Source organism: Physeter macrocephalus, chromosome 14 (assembly GCF_002837175.3).
Source record: "Physeter macrocephalus isolate SW-GA chromosome 14, ASM283717v5, whole genome shotgun sequence".
Classification (NCBI taxonomy): domain Eukaryota; kingdom Metazoa; phylum Chordata; class Mammalia; order Artiodactyla; family Physeteridae; genus Physeter; species Physeter macrocephalus.
In genome coordinates this window covers 56,078,914-56,104,897 of record NC_041227.1, presented here as the reverse complement: position 1 = coordinate 56,104,897, position 25,984 = coordinate 56,078,914, and the positions used below count along the sequence as shown (strand labels likewise).

Genomic DNA, 25,984 nt, shown 5'->3' with positions numbered 1-25,984 from the left:
ATCGCAGATCTAAATATAAAATTATAAAACTTTTAGCAGAAAGCCTAGGAGAAAACTTTTGTGACCTTGGTTTAGGCAAAGAGTTCTTAGACGTGACACAAAAGCATAACTCGCAATAGAAAAAATTAAGAAACTGAATTTCAGCAAAATTTAGAAGGTTGTAAAGCAAAAAACACTTTTGAAAATGAGAAGACAAGCTACAGATGGGGAGAAAATGTTTGCAAATTACCTATCTGACAATGAACTTGTATACAGAATATATAAAGAACCATCAAAACTCAACATATCCAAGATATATAAAGAGCTCATACAACTCAATATCAAAAAAAAACCTGATTAAAAAATGGGCAGAAGACCTGAATAGACATTTTTCCAAGGAAGACATACAGATGGCCAAGAGGCACATGGAAAGATGCTCAACATCACTACTCATCAGGGAAATGCAAATCAGAACCACAATGAGACATCACCTCACAACTGTCAGAATGGCTATTGTCAAAAACCCCCACAAATAACAAATGTTGGTGAGGATGTGGAAAAAGGGAACCCTCGTTCACTGTTGGTGGGAATGTAAATCAGTACAGCCACTGTGGAAAATAGTATGGAGGTTCCTCAAAAAATTAAAAATAGAACTACCATATGATCCAGCAATTCTACTTCTCGGTGTATATCAAGATGACAAAAACACTAATTCGAAAAGATATATGCACCTCAGTGTTCACAGCAGCTTTATTTACAATAGCCAAGATATGGAAGCAACCTAAGTGTCCATCAACAGATGAATGGATAAGGAAGTTGTGGTATATACATACAATGGAATACTACTCAGCCATAAAAAAGAATGAAATTTTGCCATTTGTAACAACATGTATGAACCTGGAGGATATTATGCTAAGTGAAATAAGTCAGACAAAGACAAATACTATATGTTTTCACTTACATGTGGAATGTAAAAAATAAAGCAAACAAATGAATATAACAAAACAGAAACCAATGCACAGATATAGAGAACTAGTGGTTACCAGTGGGGAGAGGGGTGGGGGGCGGGGCCAGATACAGGAAGGGGATTGAGAGGTACAAACGACTAGGTCTAAAATAAATAAGAGAGGGATTTCCCTGGTGGTGCAGTGGTTAAGACTCTGCGCTCCCAATGCAGGGGGCCCAGGTTCGATCCCTGGTCAGGCAACTAGATCCCACATGCATGCCACAATTAAGGAGCCCACGTGCCGCAACTAAGGAGACTGCCTGCCGCAACTAAGACCCGGCGCAACCAAATAAGTAAATAAATATAAAATAAATAAGATATAAGGATGCAATGTACAGTGCAGGGAATATAACCAATATTTTATAACAACTTTAACTGGAGCATAATCTATAAAAATAGCAAATCACTATGTTGTACGCCTGAAACTAATAAAACATTACAGCGTGTAAATTATATAAATCAAATATACTTAAAAAAACTCAACAGTAAAACAACAAACAACCCAATTTTTAAAAATGGGCACAAGACTTGAATAGATACGTCCCCAAAGAGGACACAGCAAAGAAACATACGCACGTGAAGAGATACTCCATATCATCAGTCACTAGGGAAATGCCAATGAAGACCATGACAAGATATCACGATGGATCCTTTCAAATGGCTAAAATAAAAGCTGTGACAACACCAAACACTGACGAGGGTGCAGAGCATCTGACACTCTCACACACTGATTGTGGGAATGCACAATGACACAGCTACTCGGAGACACAGTTTGGCAGTTTTTACGTTTACCATATAACACAGGCACCCCACTCTTAGGTATCACCCTAGAGAAATGAAAACTTAAGTTCACATAAAAAGCTACACACGAGTGTTTGTATTTGCTCCATTCAAAGTTGCTGACAACTGGAAACAACACAAGTGTCTTTTGTGAACAGATAAACAAACTATGGAATATCCATATGATGGAACACTACTCAGCAATAAAAAGGATCAGACAACTGACATACCTGCCAACCTGGGTGAATCTCAAAGGAGCTGTGCTAAGTGAGAGAATCCAGTCTCAAGAGCTTAGATACTATATGATTCCATTTAGATGACTTTCTCGGAAAGACAAAACTAGTGATGAGAACAGAGCAGCGGTGGCCAGGGTTTAGGGATAGGGGAGTGTGTGACCATAAAGGGACAGCAGAAGACAGCTTTTGGGGGGTGATGGAACTGTTCTTTATCCTGAGTGTGATGGTGGCTACTCAAATCTATACATGTGTTAAAATTCATAGAACTGAATACCAAAATAAAAAAAGGTCAATTTTACTATATGCTGATTTTTTTTTTTTTGGCTGTGCCATGCAGCTTGCAGAATTTTAGTTCCCTGACCAGGGATTGAACCCAGTTCCTGACAGTGAAAGCACCAAGTCCTAACCACTGGACCACCAGGGAATTCCCTGTATGCTGATTTTAAAAAGAAGTTTTTTTAAAAAGTCAAGGCAAGCAGGACTCTGGTCAATATATGAAAGATACTAACTTGGCCCTTGCCCAGAATGCAGTGGAATGACCCCTCTCTGAGCCCCATTGTTGGTTTATGGGCTCTTGGGGCTCTAATCACTGGTCTCCCTTCCATCTTCTTACTAGTTGAAATATTATTTGTCGTAGAGCTTTACAGCTGTGTTTCCCCCACACCCTTTCACCTTCTACCTAGAACAAGTTATTCACCTGTGGTAGTTGAACAAATGGCCCCCATTATTTACCCTCTCTGTGTCTTATCCTTTGCCCATGACTCTGCAGAGCTCTCCTCCTCTAACTCTGGTCTCTGCTGTGGACGTGCCTTGCCCAACATGGGATGTTAGCAAACGTGACACAGTCAGAGCTTGGAAGGTGCTGCAGTGTTTGGGTTTTCCCTGTTCTCACTGTCTGCCATACATTCTCAGGCTGGGCCGCTGGTCCCAGCTGCCCCATTATTCCCAGTCAAGGCCATCCTGGACCAGCTGACAGCCAGCTGATCCCCCCAGACATGGAAGCAAATGTAGCCAAGATTAGCTGACCCTCCTAGCCCATCACCTAATACGTGAGCAATACGTTATTATTATGGTATGCCACCAAGGTGTCAAGGTTGTTTATCACACAGTATTAACGTGGCAGTAGGTAACTGATACATCACCCAATTAAGTAACCATTCTCAGTTACCACTCAGAGATATCATCTGAAAAGTGCAAGGGGAAATGCAGAAAGCTGTGAAATTGTTTGACCCACTGAGAAGAAAGCTGTCACCGAGGTTGATTATAATGTAGTGGAACAGAATAATTCTGTCTACAAAGAGCAGTCAACTTCTCGTGTGTTGTGGTCTCACCCCCTGATATTACAAAACTTTCATTACTATTATTATTATTTTTTTTTTTACTAACACCAAATTGGATGGAGGTTGTTGTGCCAAAAATAACTTAATCGGCTTCCCTTGCTCCAAAGTGAATTTTCAGATGCTCCAATGTCTAAGAATAAAAGACATGAAGTAGGGCGAGCAATTGTAATAATCTCGAAGCTGCCAACTCAAATTATTTTGAGACTGAAGTGAGAGCCTGAACAAAGAAGTAAGTGAAATGTGACTGCAGCTAAAACAGCTCCCCTTGGAGAAGCTCCTACTAGGTGATATTTCATGTAATACTCTTAGCAAGGCAGCAAGTTCTGTGCTACTGGCCCTGTTTTACAGATGGGGACACTGAGGCACAGAGAGGCCAAGGGCACAGGCCACTAGGTAGTGCAGTTGACACTGAACCCAGATCTGTCTGACTCCAAGTCTTGCTCTTTTTAAATATAAAAAACGTATATCTGTGTATAACTGAATCACTTTGCTGTACAGAAGAAATTGACACAACATTGTAAATCAACTATACTTCAATTTAAAAAATCTTGCTCTTTCAGTTAGATACCAAGCTGCTGCTTAACTTCTGTAAGAAATTAATACCAGAGCTCTGGCTTATCTGTTATCTTGCTATCTATCCATCATACTGAACAGTTACTGGGGTGAACAGAAGGTCTGCTACTTTAGAGGAACCTGGCACTTTGCTGCCTGGTCACTGGGCTCAGCAATTTAGGGCTTGGCCATGGGGCTGCCATCTTTACACTAACATGGTCACAGAGCCTCATCCTCCCAGATCAAGTTGATTGATATCTGGGGAGAAAGGGAGTGACCACGGCTGGGAGAGTCACAGAGAAATCTATACTGTCTCCCACACATCCTCAACGAGTGTGCTTGCTGTGTGTTCCTCTGGCCATCATGCCATGAAAATGCCATAGCTCCAAGGTCTGCCCTGATTCTAAGGAACCAGAAATGAGCTGTGTATCCTCCTGCTAACAACAAAAGCAATCATTTTACTCCTGCAGCCGCAGCTAACCCATTAAGTGCTTACTATGTGCCTGGTGTAAGTGCTTCAGCACTGTCTCGTCAAAGCTCTGCATCAGCCTTCTGAGGGAGGACCTAGTCTCAGTCCCATTTTATAGATGGGGAAGTCAAGGCACAAAGCCCTTGAAGGGTCTGATCCGAGATTACTGAGCTAGTAAATAGCACGGCCTCGAGTGGAACCCAGGCCTGCATGACTGCATCTCTTTCTCTTAACGATGATGCCGTTAGCTTGTACCTTTAATGTGGAAGTCATAAAACACGCCGCATCCCAAACCCCGACAGAATGGCTTGCTTCCTGTCACATTAGTAATTTCTCAACCTGCCTTCCCAGAACAAGCTGGTGAGAAAAACATCCACAACTCTGTCACGGCAAGTTCTCATGTGTGAAAAAGAAAAATAAAAACAAGGGATCCTGTTCTTACTCAGCCCGTGACTGCTTTATCTTCTGAGTGATGCTCGCTAAGCCAGCAGATGATGTGTTCAAAGGAGAGTGTTCCCAGGGCCCAGGCAGGACTTCGGTTCTCCTTTCTGGTCCAGTGAAAACATCCAGTAGTAGATTCATGAAGAACAAGAAGGGACCGAGGCTCGTGAACAAACCGGTTCAGAATGGGGAGGGGGGTGGAAAGTGTATGAGGAGCAGGTATCTAAGGCGGCTTTCCTCAACTGGGTCAAAGCCCTCCTGAGTTCCTGAACCCGCCTCAGCCCCATTTCCCTTCCTTTTTCTGCAACATTTACTTTGGGAGTTAATCCCAAAGAGGCGGAGAAGGGTAGGACCTTAGACACACCAAGCAGCGGCCCTACAACAGCTGTGCACACTAAGAGGCCACGGTGGGGACAGGTTTGAACCAGCGGCCGTAGCCCATGCCAGAGACCCTCCAGAGGAGAGGTAGGTGGCCAAAGCCAAGTGTGACAAAGCCAGGCTTCCTTTCCTAGGGGCGTGGAGGACCCACAGGTAGAATCCTGAACTTGGAAACAGCCCATCAGAAGATACTTAGGAATGCTGTACCATGTGCTTAATTTTGACGTAATGGTGACACAGAGTGGAGGCTGCCAAACCATACAAACGCAGCTTACACCCCCCAATCCGCTGCCTCCAGCTGTGAGACTATGGCAGGTCACATCACTGTCAGAGGCTCAGTTTCCTCCTCTGAATAAAAGGGAACAATAACACCAACCTCAGAGGGTAGCTGTGGGGACTTAATGAAAGAACAGCTCCTTGCCCATTTACTTCCTGGTGCATCCTTCTTACCTCTTTCTTGGCAATGGAACCACAAGGGTTTGCAGCTGGTTCTACAAGATCCAACGACATACCAGCTTCTTGGGCTGGATCGGGGTTTCTCAACCTCGGCACCTTGGGCAGTTCTAAACTGGGGAATTCTCCGCGGTGGGGGCCGTCCTGTGCGCTGCAGGGTGTTGAGCAGCATCCCTGGCCTCCACCCACAGCTGTGATAACCAAAAATGTCTCTCCATTCATTGCCAACGGTCCCTGGGGCTGGGGACGAAGGTAATAATGCCCCTAGTTGAGAACCATGAAGTCAGAGGCGCAAGGAGACCCAACGGGGGTTAGAAGGGCAGGAGCAGTGAGTGAGAAAAATGAGCAACACGAACAAACTCATAATAAAATGTCCTACAACAGCTGCTCTGCACAAAACCCCTTCAGGTAAATTGTACTCAAGGACAGAATTTGTTCCTTGAACTTAACAGGTGAGATTACCAGACTTCTTCCTTTTCAACCCTAACAACCTGTGACCGATTCCCTGGAATAGACACACACGTCCTCCAAAGACCCGCGTTCCTCTTACTAAGACGAAAACCACATAATTACTGGCTGCATTCTTTTTTTTTTTTTTTTTTTTTTTGCGCGGTACGCGGGCCTCTCACCGCTGTGGCCTCTCCCGTTGCGGAGCACAGGCTCCGGACGCGCGGGCTCAGCGGCCACGGCTCACGGGCCCAGCCGCCCCGCGGCACGTGGGATCTTCCCGGACCGGGGCGCGAACCCGCGTCCCCTGCATCGGCGGGCGGACTCTCAACCGCTGCGCCACCAGGGAAGCCCTGGCTGCATTCTTTTGACAGGTAAATAAGCACGGCCTATGGTTACACAAAGATGACAAGAAACAAAAGAACCACCCTAGAGAAGACGTGGGAGACTCAGGCGGGCACTTTGCCCGGTGGAGCTGAACACCTGGCTGGTCAAGGGCCTCTCTCTGGGAACACGGTACCTTCCGTACAGAGGGAGAGGGCAGGACTGGTGGGCTGCACGCACTTGGATGCTGAGCTGACGTCTACTGCCCGTGGCCTGTTCTGGTGGACCCATCACTCATCAGTCCTGAGCGCCTGGGGTCAGAGCTACCCTGGCAGATGTTTTGTCATCACTGCCCTCTGGAACTGAGTGGATTACTGCCTGCTTCTGCCCTGCATTTCTTCAGGTGTTAAACAGATTCATCTAATGCAGGCCCTTTGGGCTCTAGAAGGCGTGCGATATACAGTGGGCCACAGGCAGCCCACAGCTGTTGTGTTTGGCCCACAGACAAACTAGTTGCCAACTAATTTAAAAGTCAGATTTTATATCAAGATATGGGTTTCTGCCATCTCTTGGAAAATTGACAGATTGGCAACCTGCAGTATCACTTGATGATAATCAACTAGGCTGAGTAGTGGTCAACTCGTAGATGGGGTCTCTGAGCTCCACTCCACACCCCTCCCTATTGTCACAGCTCACTGGCTTTATTCACTTACATGACCTGCCTGGACCCTACAGCCATCTGAGTTTGCCATGGTCCTCCAGTCAAGAGGGATACATTTGGGGTACTTGTCTGCTCTGTTGACCCTGGATGCTGGGAAGGTGCCAAACCCAGATAAGCGAGATGCTGAAAGATCACAGAAATAAGTCAGAAGGCAGCCTCCCACCGGGGCATATCTGTCCCATTTAGGGTGCCAGTCCTGGTGGTGAGGTGCCTCCTTCCCCAATATCACCTGATTAATAATGCAGGTAAGAGGTGGAAGCTAAGAGACAATGACAAAGGCTGAAATGGAACAAAAGACTTGTACAATTTATCCAAGTCTGTTCATGGTCCCCCTCTGAGCTGGGGGTGAGACATCAGTGCTTTGCCCCCACGGAACGCAAACAAAGCACCAACACATCAGAAAAGGAGGCAAAGAATCTGTAATCCCAGCTGACCTCTATCTGATGTGAGTTATTCCAGGACCCCTAAAGTGTCATGGTTCCTGAAAGGGGGGGGGGGCCAGGTACCAGCCCCAAAGTCACCAGAGCTGACTCCCCAGGTGGAAGCTTTGACCTGTGCAAAGTGCCCCACATCAGAGTAAACTTGCCCCATCCCGCGAGACAAGGCCAACGGTCCTTCAGAACCTTAGACAGCTGCCAGGTCCCGAATGGGTTCCTGCAGAGCGAGGCCTGCCTGTGGAAGGTGCACATTTCTAAGCAGGGCTGTGGAGCTGACCCGCCCCCCTCCAGGAGGCCCGACAGGCAGCTGGGGCTCTAGCAGGCGCTTCCCCCTGCTGCCCTCGATGACTTGCTCTCGGTGGCAGGGGTGCCACCACAGTTGTGCTGCGCCACCTGCTCCATGCTCCCCAGCCAACTTGGCAGCGAGGAAGGAGGACAGCTTGCTATTCTTACTGCTCTGGGACTAGGTGTTAATTTGGCAGCTCTTTCACGCAGAGGAAGCCTTCTTTGGGAAACGCTCTCTCCCCTCGCAACCCTGACCCAGCTTTCTCCAAGTTTCCGCCTCCCCTCCCCTCTGCTGTGCTGGCTCCTGGCCTACTCTGTCCCAACTTCCACCCTGTCACCTCCTCCTGTTTCTCTGAGCGCCCTTCCCCACCTCTGTGACACCCATTCCCCAGTTCATATTAGGAAACTGTCTCCCAAGGAGTGTTTGCAAAACCCTGAAGGACATGACTCTTTGGGATTGGAGAGCAAAAAGTCAGAATTTCTGGGTGTTTTCTCAGAAATTCCCCAAATCATAAGTTATTCTTAAAATAGTCCCAACATTCTTCATACTATTTATTCATTATTGTGGAACTCTAACATGATCTGCTTAATAAATAAGAAATATTAAGTTCAGTGGTATTTCACAAAGAATCGTAGCCTAGAGCAAACATTCAAATGCTGGGAAATGCTAGCGAACACTATTGGGTCATGTTCGGATAATAATGCAACATGCGAATCTCCTGTGTCGAAATTGCCAATTTAAGGACTTTTTGTGCTTCCAAAACGTATTTCTTGGAATGCCACTCACAGCAGTATACTATGTAAACTTATTAGTATTTATTTTATTTGCAAGAATGATTCATTGTTTGCAGCAGACAGAGCCATGAACACACTACTTATGACATGGCATCAGCTAAAGGCAAGACTAAGTAAGTAGATCATGACCGTTCCTCTCCTACGAGCTCCTGTCCTGGTTCCTGGAACCATCGAGCTTTGCCTTCAACTCCATGTGTGGCACTTCCTGCTCTTGCTTTTACCTCATCAGCGTGGATTCCTTCAAACCAGGGATTGTTACACTTTAATTTTCACAGGAGAATGACGATACTTTTTCCTGATTTCCAGATTGATTTTTCTTGAGACCTGGAAAAACTTATGTTTCCTGAGAAACGCAGTCAGGAATTCACACCTGATGCCAAGCCCCAGGCTGCAATCCTAGGAGACGCTCACCTCTCTCTCTTGCCTTCAGGACCCCACAGAGAGTGGTTTCTAAATCCAACACCTCACGCTCACCTCGCCTGCTCCCAAACCAGTTTCCCCTCTGTCCCCTGTGCCCAGACATTTAGCCTCAAAATCTTGGCATTGTCTGGTTCAGGCCCTCCCACCCTTTCTCTCGACTCTTATGAAAGCACCCTGCCCCATCTCCTCACCACTCTCACTCCCCCCCTCCCAGCTGCCAGTGGGATCCTCCGAAAGCATGGACCTGAGCTCAGAGACCTGCGAGGGCTCCCTTCCCGGAGACCAAGATGGTATTGGTTTCCAAGACCTTCCACCCCCAGCTCCCCGCCCTGCTTTCCAGGGCATCCTGGCCACAAGGGCAGCGCTTGCTCTCCGCCAGTGGAGGACAGAGGGCCCCCCGAGCTTTGCAGCTGTTCTGCATATCTGGACAGAACATCTCCCCCTTCATGCCTAACAAAATGGTATCAAACTGGTATGAGAGGGTAAGGGTTAGTGACATCTGTCAAAATTTAAACATGCACCTGCCCCCTGAGCCAGAACGCTTCTAAAAATAAACTCTACAGACCCACCTGCCAAACTGTACATCTAGTACATCTATTGGAAATATCCCTGGCAATTCTGTTTGAGGGAGAAAAATCTGGGAACCTCCTAAGTGTTCAGATGGAGCGATGGTGAAATAAATTATGAAACAGCCATTGCAGTGAGTACTCTGTAGCTTTCAAAGGGAATGAGCCAGCTTTATTAAATTAAAAAGGCAAACTACAGAGGGCTGGGTAGAGCCTGGCTTTGGCTTACGTAAGTATTGACGATTTCTGCAAAGTTACATGAGAAACTTGACAGCGATCACAGGGGTGGGGGGCACGATACACAGCAGAGTGGGGTGTGATGTTTACTTCTCCTTCTTATATCTTTCGGTTGCGTTTCAGTTTTTTTTTTTTTTTAATACCATGATTTTATCACTTCCTCCAAAACGTCTGCTCCCCAGACTCTCCTTTTCCCGTGCTCCCTTTCTGCTGGTAAAAAATAGTTACGCACATACAGAGCTTACTATATGCGAGGCGCTGTTCTACGAGCTTGACATGCATGCGCTCGTGGAACCCTCTCGGCAGCCCCAGGGAGAGATGCTGGCAACGTCTCCACTGTACAGAGGAAGACTCTGAGGCATGGGAGGGCTTAAGTTAGTGGCTTGAGGCCACACAGCTAGTCCGTAGCAGAGCTGGGCTACAAACAGGACCGTATGACACCTGTCTAGGCACTCTGCAAATTCCTAGTGAATGAAAACAGGAATGAGGGAAAGAAATGCTGCCACGGAATAATAACATGACCCACATACCTGCTGACCCTGAGGGCTGGGGCGCTGTCTTAGTCATATGTGTAATAATACCCCCACTAACCTCCCCACTACCCCAGGGGCCTACGTGGAGGAGGTGCTCAGGAGACATCTGTTGACTTGAATACAGGGCTGTCTGTAGAGAATAACTTGGTGCATTCTCTATATCTGCCTGGTCTGTCAGGACCCCGGGTGTGTCATAATTCTCTTCTCTCACTCCCGACAGCCAGTCCTCAAATATGTCCAGGGTCCAATCACCCTGGCCAAGCCACCACCCTCCTCCTGCTGGACCCTACAAAAGCCTCCCCACCCGGCCCCCCCGATTCCATTCTCTACCCCACATCCAGAGTGAGGTTTTAAAAACATAAACCAGGTTATGCCACATTTCTGCTCCAAACCCTTCAGTTTGGAGTAAATCCCAAAGTCATTGTTACAGCCTCCGAGGCCCTACGTGATACAGCCCTGGTGACGTTTCCAGCCTCATTCCCCTGTTCTCTCTGTTCTGGCCAAACCGGCCTTATCTGACACACCAAGCTTGCTCCTGCTTCAGGGCCTTTGCACTTACTGTTCCCTCTATCTGAACACCCTTCCCCCAGAAATTCACAAGGTCTTCCCTCAGAGAGGTCTTTCCTGACCATTTGGTGGAAACACTGCCCATGCGACTGTGACTCTCTAGCCTCTTAACTATGCATTACTTTTCTTCAAAGGCCTTCTTGTTTAGCAGTGTATTATATGTTTATTTGTCCATTTTCCATTTCCCCGACTCCATAAAGGTGGTTTATCCTCTTTTTTCTGTTTTGTTCTCTGTTACATCCCCAGTGCTTGTTGAGTCCTTAGTAGGTGCTCAATAAACACTGACTGGATGAAAGAGGTGTTTGCTGAACACAAGCCCCTTTGACAGAGGCTTTCCGTGTATCTGCTCAGCAGCGTTTCTGCCCTGGAGGTGTTTCAGTCTCCCCCACTTTTTCTGGGACTTGTAAAAGCTGCACGATCGTCCTCTTCTCCCTCCTCTTTGTAGAGCTGATCTCTCCCCACTTCACTACCAAACAGAAAAGAAATGGCAGGAGTAGAACATAATTACTGTGACCGGTGGCATGCATAGGGGGTAGGGGGGCCATCTCAGTATCAGAGAAGAGTAGCTGTCGCCCTGGTCATTTTCAGAAAGAGTGATTCATTCTGATCTCTGTGGGTGGGAGCCCTGAGGACGTGGAGGACCAGTACCCTGGGGACTGCACTTTCTCTGCATCCCTTAACACGGCCCCTGAAATAGCCAGGCCAGCAGATGGAGGTGATTAAGTGCCATTTTACATATCATTTCTCCAGGTGACAAGGTGGCAGGTCTCCCTGGGGAGGGGCCTCCGGGTAACGAGCTTCTGAGGAGTGGGCATCCTCCTGCAGAGGAGGCCTGGCCCCTAGAGGGGAGCGCTGCCATCTAGGCCCCGCTGAGCTCTTGGGCCCCCGAAAAGCCAGAGCCTAGCTGTCGCATCCAGTTTCCCTGGGGCAGGCCCTGAGTCACTCCATCTAGATGAGAGATCCCCCCACAGGGGAAGGAGGAAGGGAAAGACTGACTCAGAATAATTCATGTTATAAGTCAGCATTTCATGAGCACCTACTATGTGCCCTGTATCTCAGGGAAGCACAGTGGACTCTTGCCCTGGCCTGCCACTTACTCTCACAAGGACCTTAGGCAATCCACTTAAACTTCCTGGCACTCCAATTTTTCACCTGTAGACACGGATGGATGGATGGATGGATGGATGCATGGATGGATGGATGGATGGATGCATGGATGGATGGATGGATGGATGCATGGATGAAGAGACAGATAGACAAATGTCTGTAGGGTTTTTGTGAGGCTTCTCTCCTGGTCTTTCTCACGAGTCTCGTTATCAATGGCCACTGACATGGAGAAGCTGCTGTGTCCCGCTCTCACACAGAATCCTCACCTAACATCCCAGCAGAACAGTGATGTCAAATACTTATCTTCCCATTTTACACATAAGGAAACTAAGACTCGGAAAGGCAATCCACTTAAACTTCCTGGAACTACGGATGGATGGATGGATGGATGCATGGATGGATGGATGGATGGATGCATGGATGGATGGATGGATGGATGCATGGATGAAGAGACAGATAGACAAATGTCTGTAGGGTTTTTGTGAGGCTTCTCTCCTGGTCTTTCTCACGAGTCTCGTTATCAATGGCCACTGACATGGAGAAGCTGCTGTGTCCCGCTCTCACACAGAATCCTCACCTAACATCCCAGCAGAACAGTGATGTCAAATACTTATCTTCCCATTTTACACATAAGGAAACTAAGACTCGGAAAGGCTGGATCCTTGCCCGAGATCACCCTCCTCCTTCGTGGCAGAGGTAGTGTGGAAGAGCACTGACTCCCAAATCCCCATGCATTCCACTTGGACACCAGGGGTCTCAGACTCATTTGCCTTCGAGGGCCAAGAAGCTGATGTACGTCAGCGAAGCAGGTCCAGCGGCAGCATGAGAGGGGAGCAGCGGGTGAGGCGCCAGCTGGGGCACACCCCTCCCGTCAACAGTCACTCACATTGGTATTTTATTTTAAAACACAGCCCACACCTAACCAGTCTGCCAGTCTGGCCACACAGCTGAGATTTTTTTAACAGGATCTGCACCCCTTTCTGGCCGCTGGACACGGCAGACCATTTTGGAACCTGAAGGTGTGGATCAGCCACAAAAGCAACGTGAGTCTAGGGTCCTAGGAAGGAACCATGTGACTCCTGTGAGCGCCCCTGGCAAAGCAGCGTGTCCGCTGGGGCCCGCGTGATCCTGGTGTTACCCAGGCTGAAGCGCCTCAACCCCACGCCAAAGCCCCACTCGCTGGGAGAACATGGCAGCTCCTATTTCAGCAAAAATATATTTAACAGCTTTGAGAGTAAATATGGCAGCAGATGGGGGTGGGGAGTGGGGAAAACATCGACTGTGTTTTCTGCTGAGAATCCGGTGGAGAATTTGTGCTGTGACCTACATTACTCTGGCTCCCACCCCCGGAACTTTTCCTCTCCCCTCACGGAACGGCAGAACACGATGCATTTCCCAAGGATGAATGACTCTGCAGAAAAACGTTTTAATAACGTGCTAAATGACAGCACCATAAATCACTTAAGTCTTCACCGATCTGCAGTCCATTTCCGCAGAATGAATTCTTGGAATCCTGGTCTCCCTTCGATAATGCACCTTCAAAGGAGTACCTGACATTTCCCTAAGTAACTGCTCACATCTGCCAGGTGTCACATCTTGGGGTTCGCCTTTCCCTCCAACATGCCAGGAGGATGCAAACAACACGGGGCCCCCAAAGGAAGAGGGCATTAGGGGGTGTTGTCTGCTCACTAGTTTGGGGGCAGGTTCTGGTCCCCACGTGGGCCAGACATACACAGGGTTCAAAATGGAAAAGAAATGGCCCACTTCCTACTGTCCTACTTTCTAATTCAGACTGCTGCTGGCGTTAGCAAGGAAGGCAATGGGCGGCAGAGAGATCTGGAGAAAAAAATTGAACCTGCTGATTCTTCAACTCTCAGATTTGTGCAGATGGCAGAATCCTTGGAAGACATGCTGCCCCTTGTGGAACACAGTGAAATACTGACACACTACAAAGGAAAGACGAAATGGAAAAGTGTGTGTAAAAGCAGATGCCATGGAATACTGGATTCCAGGCTGCATGAGCCTGAAGGTTTTAAGGGTTTTGGTGAAGAAAAATGAGCAAATTCTACCCACTAGGTTTAATCCCCTGTACACCTTCCGACTCCTGCCCCATATGGGAAAGGCACCACCTTGACTGACGCTCAGCAGTGGATGAGCTTGTTGAACACACTTTGGAGCACAGAGTGTGAGCAATGCATCATGGGTACCTCACAGTCAAAGCCTATATTGCTGAGCAGCAGGTAAGAGCCAGCACCGCAAACTCAAGTGTCTCCTGGGGCCAGGCAGGTAATGCGAGTGACTATGGGAGAAAAACAGCCAAACACTAACAGCAAATGGCAGGGAAGGCTCGGCTCAGTGTCCAGGAGGCAGCAGAGTGGCGGGCTCAGTGGGGAGAGGGCAGTACTGTCTGACTGTAGCCAAGTGTGGTCCAGTGGGAATGCAGGTGGGTGTGTGTCTGCTCTGGTTGCCATAACAAAATACCACGGACCGGGTGGCTTCAGCAGCAGACAGTTATTTCTCACAGTTCTGGAGGCTGGGAAGTCCATGATCAAGGTGCCAGCAGATTCAGTTCTGGGTGAAGGCGCTCCTCTTGGCTTACAGATGGTTGCTTTTTCACCGTGACCTCATGTGGCAGAAGAGAGAACTCTGGTGTCTCTTCCTCTTCTTCTAAGGACACTAATCCCATCATGGGGACCCACCCTTATAACCTCATCTAACCCTAATCACCTCCCAAAGGCCCCACCTCCAAATGCCACCACATTGGGGATTAGGACTTCAACATATGAATTTGGGGGGCACAAACGTTCAGTCCATAATAGGGTGTGACCAATTCTGAGTTTTCAAGAGAAGCCTGATATACGATTTTTTTTTTTTTTTTTTTTTTTGTGATACACGGGCCTCTCACTGTTGTGGCCTCTCCCGTTGCGGAGCACAGGCTCCGGACGCGCAGGCTCAGCGGCCATGGCTCACGGGCCCAGCCGCTCCGCGGCATGTGGGATCTTCCTGGACCAGGGCACGAACCCGTGTCCCCTGCATCAGCAGGCGGATTCTCAACCACTGCACCACCAGGGAAGCCCTTGATATACGATTTTTAAAAAAATATGATACCTTCTAATTTTTTGATGTTGGCAACACTTTAATTAAGAAAAAGTAATAACATGGACCTAGAGGTTACCCTACGAAGTGAAGTCAGACAGCGAAAGACAAATATCATATGATATCACTTGCATGCAGAATCTAAAAAAATGATACAAATGAACTTATTTACAAAACAGAAACAGACTCACAGCCATAGAAAACAAACTTAAGGTTACCAAAGGGGAAAGGTGAAGTGGGGGATAAGTTAGGAGTCCGTGATTAACAGATACACACTACTATGTATAAAATAGATATTTAAAAAAAAACAAAACAAATAACAAAACCCCACCGGAATAGTCAAATAAAACAGGTTGGAGGGTCAGGCTCCATCCACAGGCTGCGGGTTTGTCACCCATGTCCTGAAGCCATGGGCTCTGGCACCAAACAGCCCCGACCCGCCATGTGCTGGTAGGTAACCATGGGGTCACAAGGTAACCTCTCTGGCCTCATTTTCCTTGTCAGTATTAGGTGGAACCTTATGAAATTACCCTTTCATTGGCAACTTTGTAAGGCTCCATGTAATAAAATGAAGATATGGTGTCCACCTAATTAACAGGCTCTCAGGAAGACTGGATGAGGTGAAACCTACAGCCAGAGCTTATAGTAAATGCTCAATAAGGGAGGGGAGGAAGCAGGGCAAGGCCATCCTTAGTCAACAAGTCCTCTCATGTTCAGTAGCTGAAAGGGATCCTTAGGGCCCTGAATCAGCATTTGAAAGACCTGAGGAAATCTGTCAAGATTATAATAATCATACTTTGGGGAGTTTATTTCCTTAGTTGAGAGAGATGTTTTTTTAAGTAGGAATCTCTCAGGGTGAGATTCTGAGCTGAGACACCAGACCTGCTGTTTTCTGGGGCTGCACAGATAGGAAGTTATCACGTGGAGGCTCACCAGCACGGACAAACTGGGCTGCAGCTCACCTTCCATCACCCCCAAATGAAACAATCTGCAAGCTCCAACCTGTAATCCCACCTCACTCAAAAAAGACAAAGGAGGAGAGGGCAGCTAACTGTGAAACTGCAAGGAAAGTCGAAGGGCAAGCTGTTTAATTTCAACTGGGGTGGAGACCAATGTTGAGTCCGGAAGTCTCGTGTCAATATCGTGTCCCTTGCCACAATCTCCTACCAAAATGCTTTGTGCTTTTTAAAGCCCATGAAATTGAACCTCACATTCTCTCTGCTAATGAGGCACAAAGCTTTCTCTCTCAGCTCTCATCAGTGGCACCCAGAGTGGCTGGGACTGCACAACACGCCGAGACACTTGAGTTCAAGTGCAACTGTCACAATTCGGCAGGCTGGTGTTTGGTACACTCTCCACCAGAGCTGCCTGGACCACCTGCCCTGGCAGTAGGGGCACCAGCTCTCCCGTACAAGGCAGCCTCTTCTCACACGTGAGGTGGGCAACCTTTCTTAGCATTGGGGTCTCAGGACTACCTCTCAGATTCAATTTTCATCAGGAAATTTGGCCAAAACACACCTGACTCGGTGAGAGGTTGATTTCCAACCCTCATCACAGGCCAGGGGGCTGCCTTTAAGATGAAGGGGACCTCCTCTCATGAACTATAGTGGCATTTTCAAAACAGCAAGATCAAGGCCCTAGCATCACAAATAACTGAGTAAAAGAAAAATTCAGTTTTCCATATGGTATATTCTATCTGGGGGGCAAAAAGGCATGGTTTTATCACAGATAGCACAGTACAATTATATCTTCTCATAATATGAGTCCTGAAACAATGAAAAAGACATAAGCAAGTGGCTTGGCTGCAATTTCGAAGCCCTAAGCAGATAAGAGGGGCAGCCCTGCCGATGTCTGTCTGGTTGGAAGTTCAACTTGGAAATTCTGGAAAGTGTGATGCCAAAGGCACACCCATCCCCCCACAGACAGACGCAGAAATAAGCCCCGGCTTGAGTCACAGCATCACCGTTAGGACAAAACAGATCCTCAAACCCTCAGCACACCATTTTAAAGAGCTCTGGGGAAAGGAAACTCTTGTTTCATCCCAGCAAATCAGTGTTTTTCAAGTGACAAGTCCCAACCCACTTTCAGAGGCCCACAGGTTAGCTATATGGATTCTTATATCTATCGTTTCCACTGTGATGATAACGTTTTAGAAGAATTATACAGTTGACCCTTGGACAACATGGGTATGAGTTACACAGGTCCACTTAACACACAGATATTTTTCAATAAATATATTGGAAAAATTTTTAGAGATTTACAACAATTTGAAAAAAACTCGCAGATAAACTGCATAGCCTAGAAATATTGAAAAAATTAAGCAAAAGCTAGGTATGTCAGGAATGCATAAAATACAATGTAGAGATACAAATAACATACAAAATATGTTAAGTGACTGCTTATGTCATTGGTAAGGTCAGCAGTAGGCTATAAGTATTTAAGTTTTGAGGGAGTCAAAAGTTATACACAGATTTTCGACTACATGGGGGGTTGGCACCTCTAACCCCTGTATTGTTCAAGGGTCGAGTGTAATTATATTCCCTGCAATCTGAAGACTTTATAAAAACTAAGGATGCTTCATCATTTGGTTCCCTGAATCCAAGGGTGTAAATGTCGCGGTGTGATGAGAGACTTATGAGAACAGAGGGGACTGATCAGTGATAAAGTAGTGACACCAGTGAGGCCCACCTGCCCCCAAGGTGAGGCCCAAACACATGTTTCCCAGCGACGTGACCCAAGGAAAGTCATGGCGGGGGAGGTGTGGTCAGCATGCGGACCACCGGCGCGGTACACGGCATGTGGCGAGCTCAGGAGAAGCTGCTACATACCGTTGTGAGCACAGATTTGGTTTCAGAAAAAGTGGCATTCGCTCTGTTAACTGCTGATTCTGAATTGCAATGATTTTGTAAGTGCTTAACGTGTAAACTTCTTTAATGTTCTTTTTTTTTTTTTTTTTTTTTACTTTTATAAGACATATAAGAACAAGGAATTTATACCTAGTTTTAAGTTGGTTCCTACTTAGGTCATATTAATAGGAAAGTAATCTAAGTCGGCACCAGTGGGAGTCTGCGAGAAGGTTCCTTGGGTTCACTGCCCACATGCTGAAGAAAGCCTGACAGAGACCACTTTAGCTCTGGAACACCTGCGAGCTGCAAGCTTTCCTTTGACCAAAATGTACCAAAGTATAGAGCCACAGAGCCCTGCGTTTTTCGCGAGCCTCAAATCAACACTGCTCACTTGTGGGCTCATTCTCTCGTGAGCCCTTTAAACTCCCAGATGCCTTGACCCAAGTCTCCACATCAGCACCTTGCAGGCTCTGGGGCACAGCCGGGTCCTGGGGTGTCCAGGACGCAGACACATGCAACCGCAGGAGAGAGAAGGAAGGAGGTGTGGGGCGGAGCACGTGAACGTGAGCGGTACTCACATAAAGAAGGGCATCAGCTGGACCAGGGTCTCTTTCTGGGGGCTGGCGGCAAACTCGGGGACCACCTGGATGACTTTGTTCATGACGCTGCGCAGGTAGTTCTGGAGCTGCTTCCTGCGTTCCTCCACAAACTTGGCGTCCTGGGAAGACAGACAGACAGGTGTGCTCAGCTATGCTTTCCTCACCCGCCCGGAGACGGACGACCCGGAGAACACGTAACCATCAATCATCGCCACCCAGAGCGAGTGCAAGTGGTGCCTCAGGCTTTACACGTGTGATCACGTTTGATAATGGGAGATGCTCATGACAGTATTATTGCTAAGTGGGGGAAGGCAGGTCCGTGAAACTTCCTAGAGTGTGTTCCCAGGAATGAATGAAATCTCAGCACCTGCAACGTGCCGAGTACGGTGCTGGGACCCGGGACAGACCATAAACACACAGGGTCACTGCTGTGGCCCTGGTGGAGGTCACGGGGCCAGTGAGGGAGACACCAATAAATCCAGTGACCACACAGGTCAGCATATAACTATTCATCACACTCAATGCCACCCTCCAGAGAGGATGCTTAATTTTGCCTTCATGGGAATTTTCTGAAATATGAATCAGTTGCCACTATTTAAGAAAGATTTCATTAATAAACAAATTCCATTTTCTCTGAAAAACCAGGAGAGGTAGCAGCGCAGTCCCACCCCCAGGGCTACTCCGGGCCGGGGCTGCTCGGTGCGCCCCGAGGCGGGCACAGGGCCCCAGATCCGTGCTCAGGACCCTCCTGACTCACCGCCACCCACCCCTGTGTCTGCCTGGCCCTCGTAGGCAGGGCCAGCTCCTAGGCGTGTGCTCTGGGCAGTCCCTCAGGGTCAGAACTCGACCTGTGTGGTGATCTGCTGTCCTCATGTTGAAACTCAATAATTTTGGCACGAGGGACCTCACATCTGCCCGCTGCCCTGGGACCCACAGAGCCTGGAGCCTGTCCCGCTCGTGTGCAGCTGCACTGGGGGCCTGGCTTAGAACCAGGAAACCAGGGCCGGTGGGGGGCAGGAAAGGCTTTCTCTGAGGAAGTGATGCTCCTTCCAGACTGAAGGCTGAGTGGCGTGAATAGCGGAGGGCAGAGCGAGGGTGGCAGGAGGAACAGGGTCACTCAGCCTCACAGGGACACGAGAAGCCTCACATGACAAATGAGGAAGCTGTGGCCCAGAGCGGGGCCGGGCCGCTTGCCCACGAGGCCCCAGAGACGCAGCAGTACAATCATCCGCCCTCCTCCTCCCGCCGGCCTGGGGCTCGGGAACAGTGCAGAATAAGCCCACGTGCTCAGAGACATCCGAGGACATGCCCGTCCCCACAAGGCCCTGCCAAGGGCCGGAGCGCAGCAGCGAGATTCCCTCTTAAGTGTTGTCAGATTTAGCAAATAAAAAGCCAGGATGCCCCGTGAAATCTGAATTTCAGATAAACACTGAATTTTTCACTATTCGTAACTCCATATTCAATAATTCATGACTCAATAATTTTTCAGGGTTCAAGTATGGCCTATACAATAAAACCTTTCCATGTAATATTTGGGATACACTTATACTAAGAAATTATTCATTGTTTGTCTGAGATTCAGATTTCACTGGGTAGCCTGTATTTCATCTGGCAGTCCTCCTCTGAGTACCGGGGGGAGGAAGGAACACAGAGCATTTGCTGACGCCCAGGGGCCATTCAAGGTCACATCAAGGTCCTCTCACCCGAAACCACCCCCTGATGCACTGCCTCAGCCAGACGTTTCTCCAGAGGGGGACAGCGCTCAGACACTGCTGCTGGCCGCTCCAACTTGACCGCCAGCGCAGTCCCAGTCTGGGGCTGAAATCTCCTGCAGCTTGGTTGGAGGGGTGCTGAGTGCGGGGAGTGAAGGCACCAGGCTAGGAGAGCCGTGGGTCTTCAGCTGGAGCTCAGCCACGCCGGCTCCGCTCACCCAGCTGATACCAGAGTCCGCTCCATGGTCTCCAAGTTTCAACCCATCGTTAAGCAATTAGACGCTCCTCCTTGGGAAGGTGGTCAATATGCCAGGTTGGTGCCCATAGGAGCTAATCAGGCCTGGTTTTCAATCTGCACAAGATACCCTCAAGGATGGCTTGAGAGGCTTTGCTGCAGGAAGGCAAGAAAGGGGCTAATCATCCCTGGAAGAACTCGTGGAGATTTCTCCTTTTTCGGGGGGAGGATGCTCAAAACACTAAGCACCAAGGGAAGGTTGGGGATGGCTCCCTGTGCTGCTTGTGGCGCTGGGCTGGGCTATGGGGTCCTAGGAAGGTGAGGATCCCCCAAAGTGAAGGTCAGAGGATCCTACCCAGGAGTCGAATCTGCCCATTTTCACTTGGGCCTCTTCTCGCCCAGGTCCCAGGGCCAACAGGGACTTGGCAGAAAGGTTATCACCCTGGAGGAATCACAAATCCTACTGACTCCTCAAGCTAGGCAGTCCCTGGAGAACCCAGCCAGCTCCTGAGAAAACCCAGCATGGCAGTAATCTGAGTTTGACAGCCAAGCAATTTCTACCTGAGCTGTTCAGAACAAGCGATGGTATTTGTGGAGTCTTTATTCACGTTCTGCGCTCAGCACTTTCCTAGCACGGCATCTTTACAGCACAGCGGAGGCTCAGGGAGGGTAAGAAACTTGCCCCAGGGCTCAAGACCTGCAGGCGGCTGAGCAGGGTCCCAGGTCATCAATGGGTGAGCAGCGAGAGCTGCCCTCAATCCAGAAGACACTCTCCAATTTACGTAAGAAAAATCTACAGGTCCTCTAAACTGCAGGTGTCTCCCAGCGAAGATGCAGTTCACAGAACTTGCACCTGCCCGTCAGCTGTAGAAGAAGGAAGCGAGTCACTGCGGGGATGGGGGTGCTGACGGCCAGCCTCTGCCTAGATGTCCTGCCTTTGGGGCTCAATCTGATCCTGGAGGTAGGGACACCTCGAGCGGCCGCACGCAACTTGGCAGGACGCAGTGGGGCCGGGAAGATCTCAGAACAACTCAAGGAAGCCTATATTCTTTCCCATTACTGTCATTTCATTTTCTACTACGAAAATTTCAAATTAGGGCAAAAAGCAGAGCGAATGGTATAATGAACCCCCATGACCCTTTATCTAATAAAGTCTTAACCCTTTTCCACATTACGTCATTTTTACCTTTTTTCGAAAGTGTTTTAAAGTAAATTATAGTCATCATGACATTTTACCCCTCAACACTTCAAGGTCTATTTCTAAAATACTAAGAACATTTTCCGATTGAACCACAATACCATGATCACCTCTAACAAAATGAACGATAATTTGTTGGTGTTACCTCATACCTAGTCGGTATTTGAACATTTGAATTTTCAAATGTGCCTACTGCTTCTGGGATTTTTTAAAAAGGGGCGGCCTCCATCCCAGAATGAAGCTGGCAATTCTCCAGCAGGTTGAATGCAGTCTTGTTCAGATCAGATTCCCCCCTCGGGGATCAGTTGGGTTCCGACCAAAAGGTGAAGACGGTGGTGCCTTTTTCACCACAAGCTGCTAACAGCTTGAATGGCCTAAAAACATGAAAACCAGGGTGTATCTGCCTCAGATCCAGGTTTCTGGCCTCCCTTGAGAAATGGCCCTCATTACTGGAAGCACAGGGCTACCATCCCACCCAGCCTCCTCCCCTCAGTCCCGTCCCCGGCCTGGCCTCTGTGGGACCCCGAATTTGTACCGCTTGGATCGCCTGAGGCCCTACAGAGCCATCCAAGAGCCACCCTGTGAGACGATCACGTTCCAGGTGACCACGTTCCAGGTGATGTTCCCTCAGGCAGAAGAACGGCCTGCACTGCCATTGGCCAGCTCTACTGTCTGGCAGCTAAACCACGCAGAGCTGGGGTTTCTCACCTGTAAAACGGGGATAAGGATGGTGCCTCCGTCATTCGTGGCAACCGAGGCTAAGCGCTCAGTAGGCAACATCGCCTGCCAGGCTCTGCGACAGAAGCTGATGATGCTGGATGTTCAGCCAGGAAGCTTTCCTCAGAGAGTTTCTACGTGTACGGGGTGGGGACAGGCAGGCAGACAGACAGTGGGTAGCCAGGCGGGGGCAAGTGCTGGGATGTCGCCATCCGTATGTGATCAGGGAAGCGCGCCGGAGGCTTGCACGAGGAACGGAGAGCGTTTCACTCAGGGGAGGCGACTCCTGAAGGTGCTGCTCCAGCAGCTCTGGGAGGACAGACACCTGTCAGGGGTCTAGGTGGGCGCCCTCAGAGAGGGAAGGGCATGCCAGGCGGAGGGAACAGCAAATGCAAAGGCCGAAGGCAGAAGCTTACGGGAGCCGCAGAAGGCACGCCCGCGTGGCTAGGCTTACTGGTTCCCCGAGCTGAAGCTGTAGCAGCAGCAGGATCACGCACAGCCTTGTGGATCAAGAAACAAGCTGATGGGGGTGGGGCCCAGGAGGTGCATTTAGAAAGACTGTTGGTGGGGAATGAGCCATAGCAGCCTGAGGCCAGAGAGATCTTTCACACCACTCCCCTGCTTGGAATTCTTCAGTGGCCTCCCATGAACTCCGCCCCCTCTCAACACGCACATCTAAGCCCTTAGCGTGGCGGCTCGCAGGAACCTTCTCCACGTGGCCCCAGCGTGCCCTGCCGACCACTTCCCTTCACGGCCCCCCCTCCCCCCCAGCAACACGCCCCGCGTCCTGGAGATCACCGCAGCCCCATCAACATTTGTCGCAGGAACTTGGAAATGTGGGAGGTGGACTGAGAAGCAGCAAGGCAGGCCGCGGGGGAGAGCAAGCCCAGAACAGAGACGACCGGGGAGGAGGATGGACAGAAGCGGCTGCAAGCGCGCTCCCTGGTTCCCAACTCCCCGTGGGCAGGGAGCAAAGGGCAGACGGCGGCTAATGAGTGAGCACAGACGGGGAGCTGGTCCGGCAGGGGCCCCGTCTGTCACCCAGGACCCCTGGGAGGACCTGAGCATCCACACAGGGCCTGCCCCGCTGGGGAGGGGCCAGCACTTAAAGGGCCAAGGAACGTTTTGTGAGTTTTTTGGTTGCGCTCCTAGGCGGCAGCCACAACGCAGCATTCGAAGCGATGGGCTGGACCGAAGCCCAGCTCGTGGGATCTGCCAGACGCCTCTGGTGGCCGCTTAATGAGTCCTCGCTGCCCGTGGCCCTGCTGTCGTCTTGTGCGGCACTCCTGTCATCATACTATTGTCAATTATGGTTGAGGTCTAATAATAGAACTGGGAGTTTGTCCTCGCTTTAAAAAAGAACATTCAGGACTGTTTTCATGGAAGTGTTGTTTTTTCCCCTCCAGAAAAGGTTAGTTTTATTTTGAGCTTCAAGTAGATAAAGACGCCATCAAATGAAGAAGAGCTCCTTTAAAAACGATGGAATGTTGTGAACAAGATGACGAGCTACAGTTCCTGGAACCGATGCTCAGAGCCCCCTGCCCCCTGTGCTTTGGTGACATTTTCTTTCCTGGGCCGTTGCTGACAACAGTGCTTTCTAGACCACATTCCGCCTCTCGAAGGGGACCTTCCCCACGATTCTGCACTTGCAGAGTTCCTTTTTATTTTCATCTAAGGATATCATGGTGTTTTATAAACTAAACGGAAGGTCCTGTCCATCAGGAGCAGCAGGCAGCTCAGGGCCCTGTCGAGAGAGGCTGCTGCAGAATCAGCTGATCTAAGGGCACCTCAATGGCTAGAGAATTCCAGAACAATGACTAGCTTCCCAAGGAGCCCAGCGTTAGCGAATGACTTCGAGTTCTAGTTTAGAGTCAACGACCCAGGTGGGACGTGCTGATGGGTTGCAATCCTGCATTCGTTTATTCAATGCACTCATTCATGCGACAGATACTCCTGGGGGGGCCCCGTGAGCCAGGTGCTGTCGGTGAAGGAATAAATGCGACTCGGATCCTGCCTTCACAGAGCTTACAGTCGATGGAAAAGACAGACAGATCATTACAAAACAGCGCGATAAAGCCAGGAACACAGGATAAGGGTGCGCACAAGGTCTGCTGCGGGGGTGTGTGGGGAGCCCACAGGGGCACGTGGGCCCTCCCCAGGGATCGCGTGATGCAACAGTTATCAGAATAGCAGCAGCAGCAGGAGGAGAAAGCGTTACTATTAACTTTTACCAAACATCTTCTCTGCCGGGCACTGGGCTGATCCCACTTTTATTTTATTTTATTGAATTCTCAGAGGCCCACGGAGATAGGTACCTTTTTAGTATTCCCATGTCAGAGAGAGAAGATGAGACTCAGAGGGGGTAAGGGCCAGTGCCCAGACACTAACGACTGAGGGGTGCAGACAAGACTCGGCCCCAGGAAGCCTGTGCTCTGCTCTAACACAGAGGGAGAGAAGTGCCCGGAGATTCCAAAGACCACAGCCAGAAGGAACCACGGGAGTGAGGGTCAGAGGGGGCACCGAGGGGGGGGGGGGCTGCGGGAGGGCAGGGGCAGACCTGGGAAGTCACTTTCGAGAATCCGGACTCTACCCTGGGGGCCACGGGTGGTTTAAGCAAGAGAGTGACAATCAGCTCTTCCTTCCGTGAGAATGGAAAGAAGATGCTTCAGTTTTAAAAAGCCCTCTTTTGTCCCTGGAATGCTGAAATCTGCCCTTCCTCTTTCAAGCGTGGGTCGGCTGTGAGGGGTGGATGCAGCTCATCTGAACCGCAGGCCCAATCCTGCCATCCTGGGGCAAATGCTGCAACCCATGAACTCGGCTTTGTTGTAAGGGTGATGCCTGGGTTCCCACCACTGACACCTGAGGGTTGTTTCTAGGGTGACCATCATGCACTTGTTAATGGGAACCTGAAAAGAGACAATGACTGTTGTTGCCACTCTAAACACTCTGGACGGGGACCTCTGAGAGCAATGAATGGCCGAGCATGAAGGACCCTCGTGGCAGCTTCCCAAACGTCACTGAGCCCCTCTGATAAGCGTCTGATTGGGTGATTTTAGCAAAACTACACCAAATATCTTCACTTGCTTAACCCAAAAATAATAAAATCGTGAACTGAAAAAAGGAAACTCTCCTCCTAATCTTTGCACTGAGAGTGGGCTCCAAGGGGTCAGGATGGAGGTCCTGATGTTCTCATCTGGGTCAGACAGATGGGGAGCAGCCTGGCTGCTTTAAACAAGTTTTGTTTAACAAGTTTTTTTTTTTCCAAGTAATCATCAGCTGGATGGCACCAGGTGTGAATGAGAGGGGAAGGAGGAGGGCTTTCTTTGGAGCGGTTTCGGGGAGGGGATGGCAGCGGAGGGGAAAGGAAAGCCCATGTGTCTCTAAGGCACCCTTGGTGAGAAATTCAGGCCCTAAACCTCAACAGATACCCACTAATTTAGAGGCCAGAGTCATTGCCCCTCCTGCAGGGACAGGGAAGCAAAGTCCTGTTAATTGAGTTACTTTACCC

The 25,984-nt window shown here is 49.2% G+C and overlaps 1 protein-coding gene across 1 annotated transcript in view; it reads right to left on the bottom strand.

Annotated features, from left to right (window-relative positions):
- The window catches only part of LOC102994318 (sorting nexin-29), a 497,441-nt gene that overhangs the window by 40,904 nt on the left and 430,553 nt on the right, over positions 1–25,984 (bottom strand). Inside the window, exon 11 of the mRNA XM_055089742.1 lies at positions 18,594–18,733. Within this exon, the coding sequence (XP_054945717.1) occupies positions 18,594–18,733 (140 nt within the window). The remainder of the gene's footprint in view (positions 1–18,593; positions 18,734–25,984) is intronic.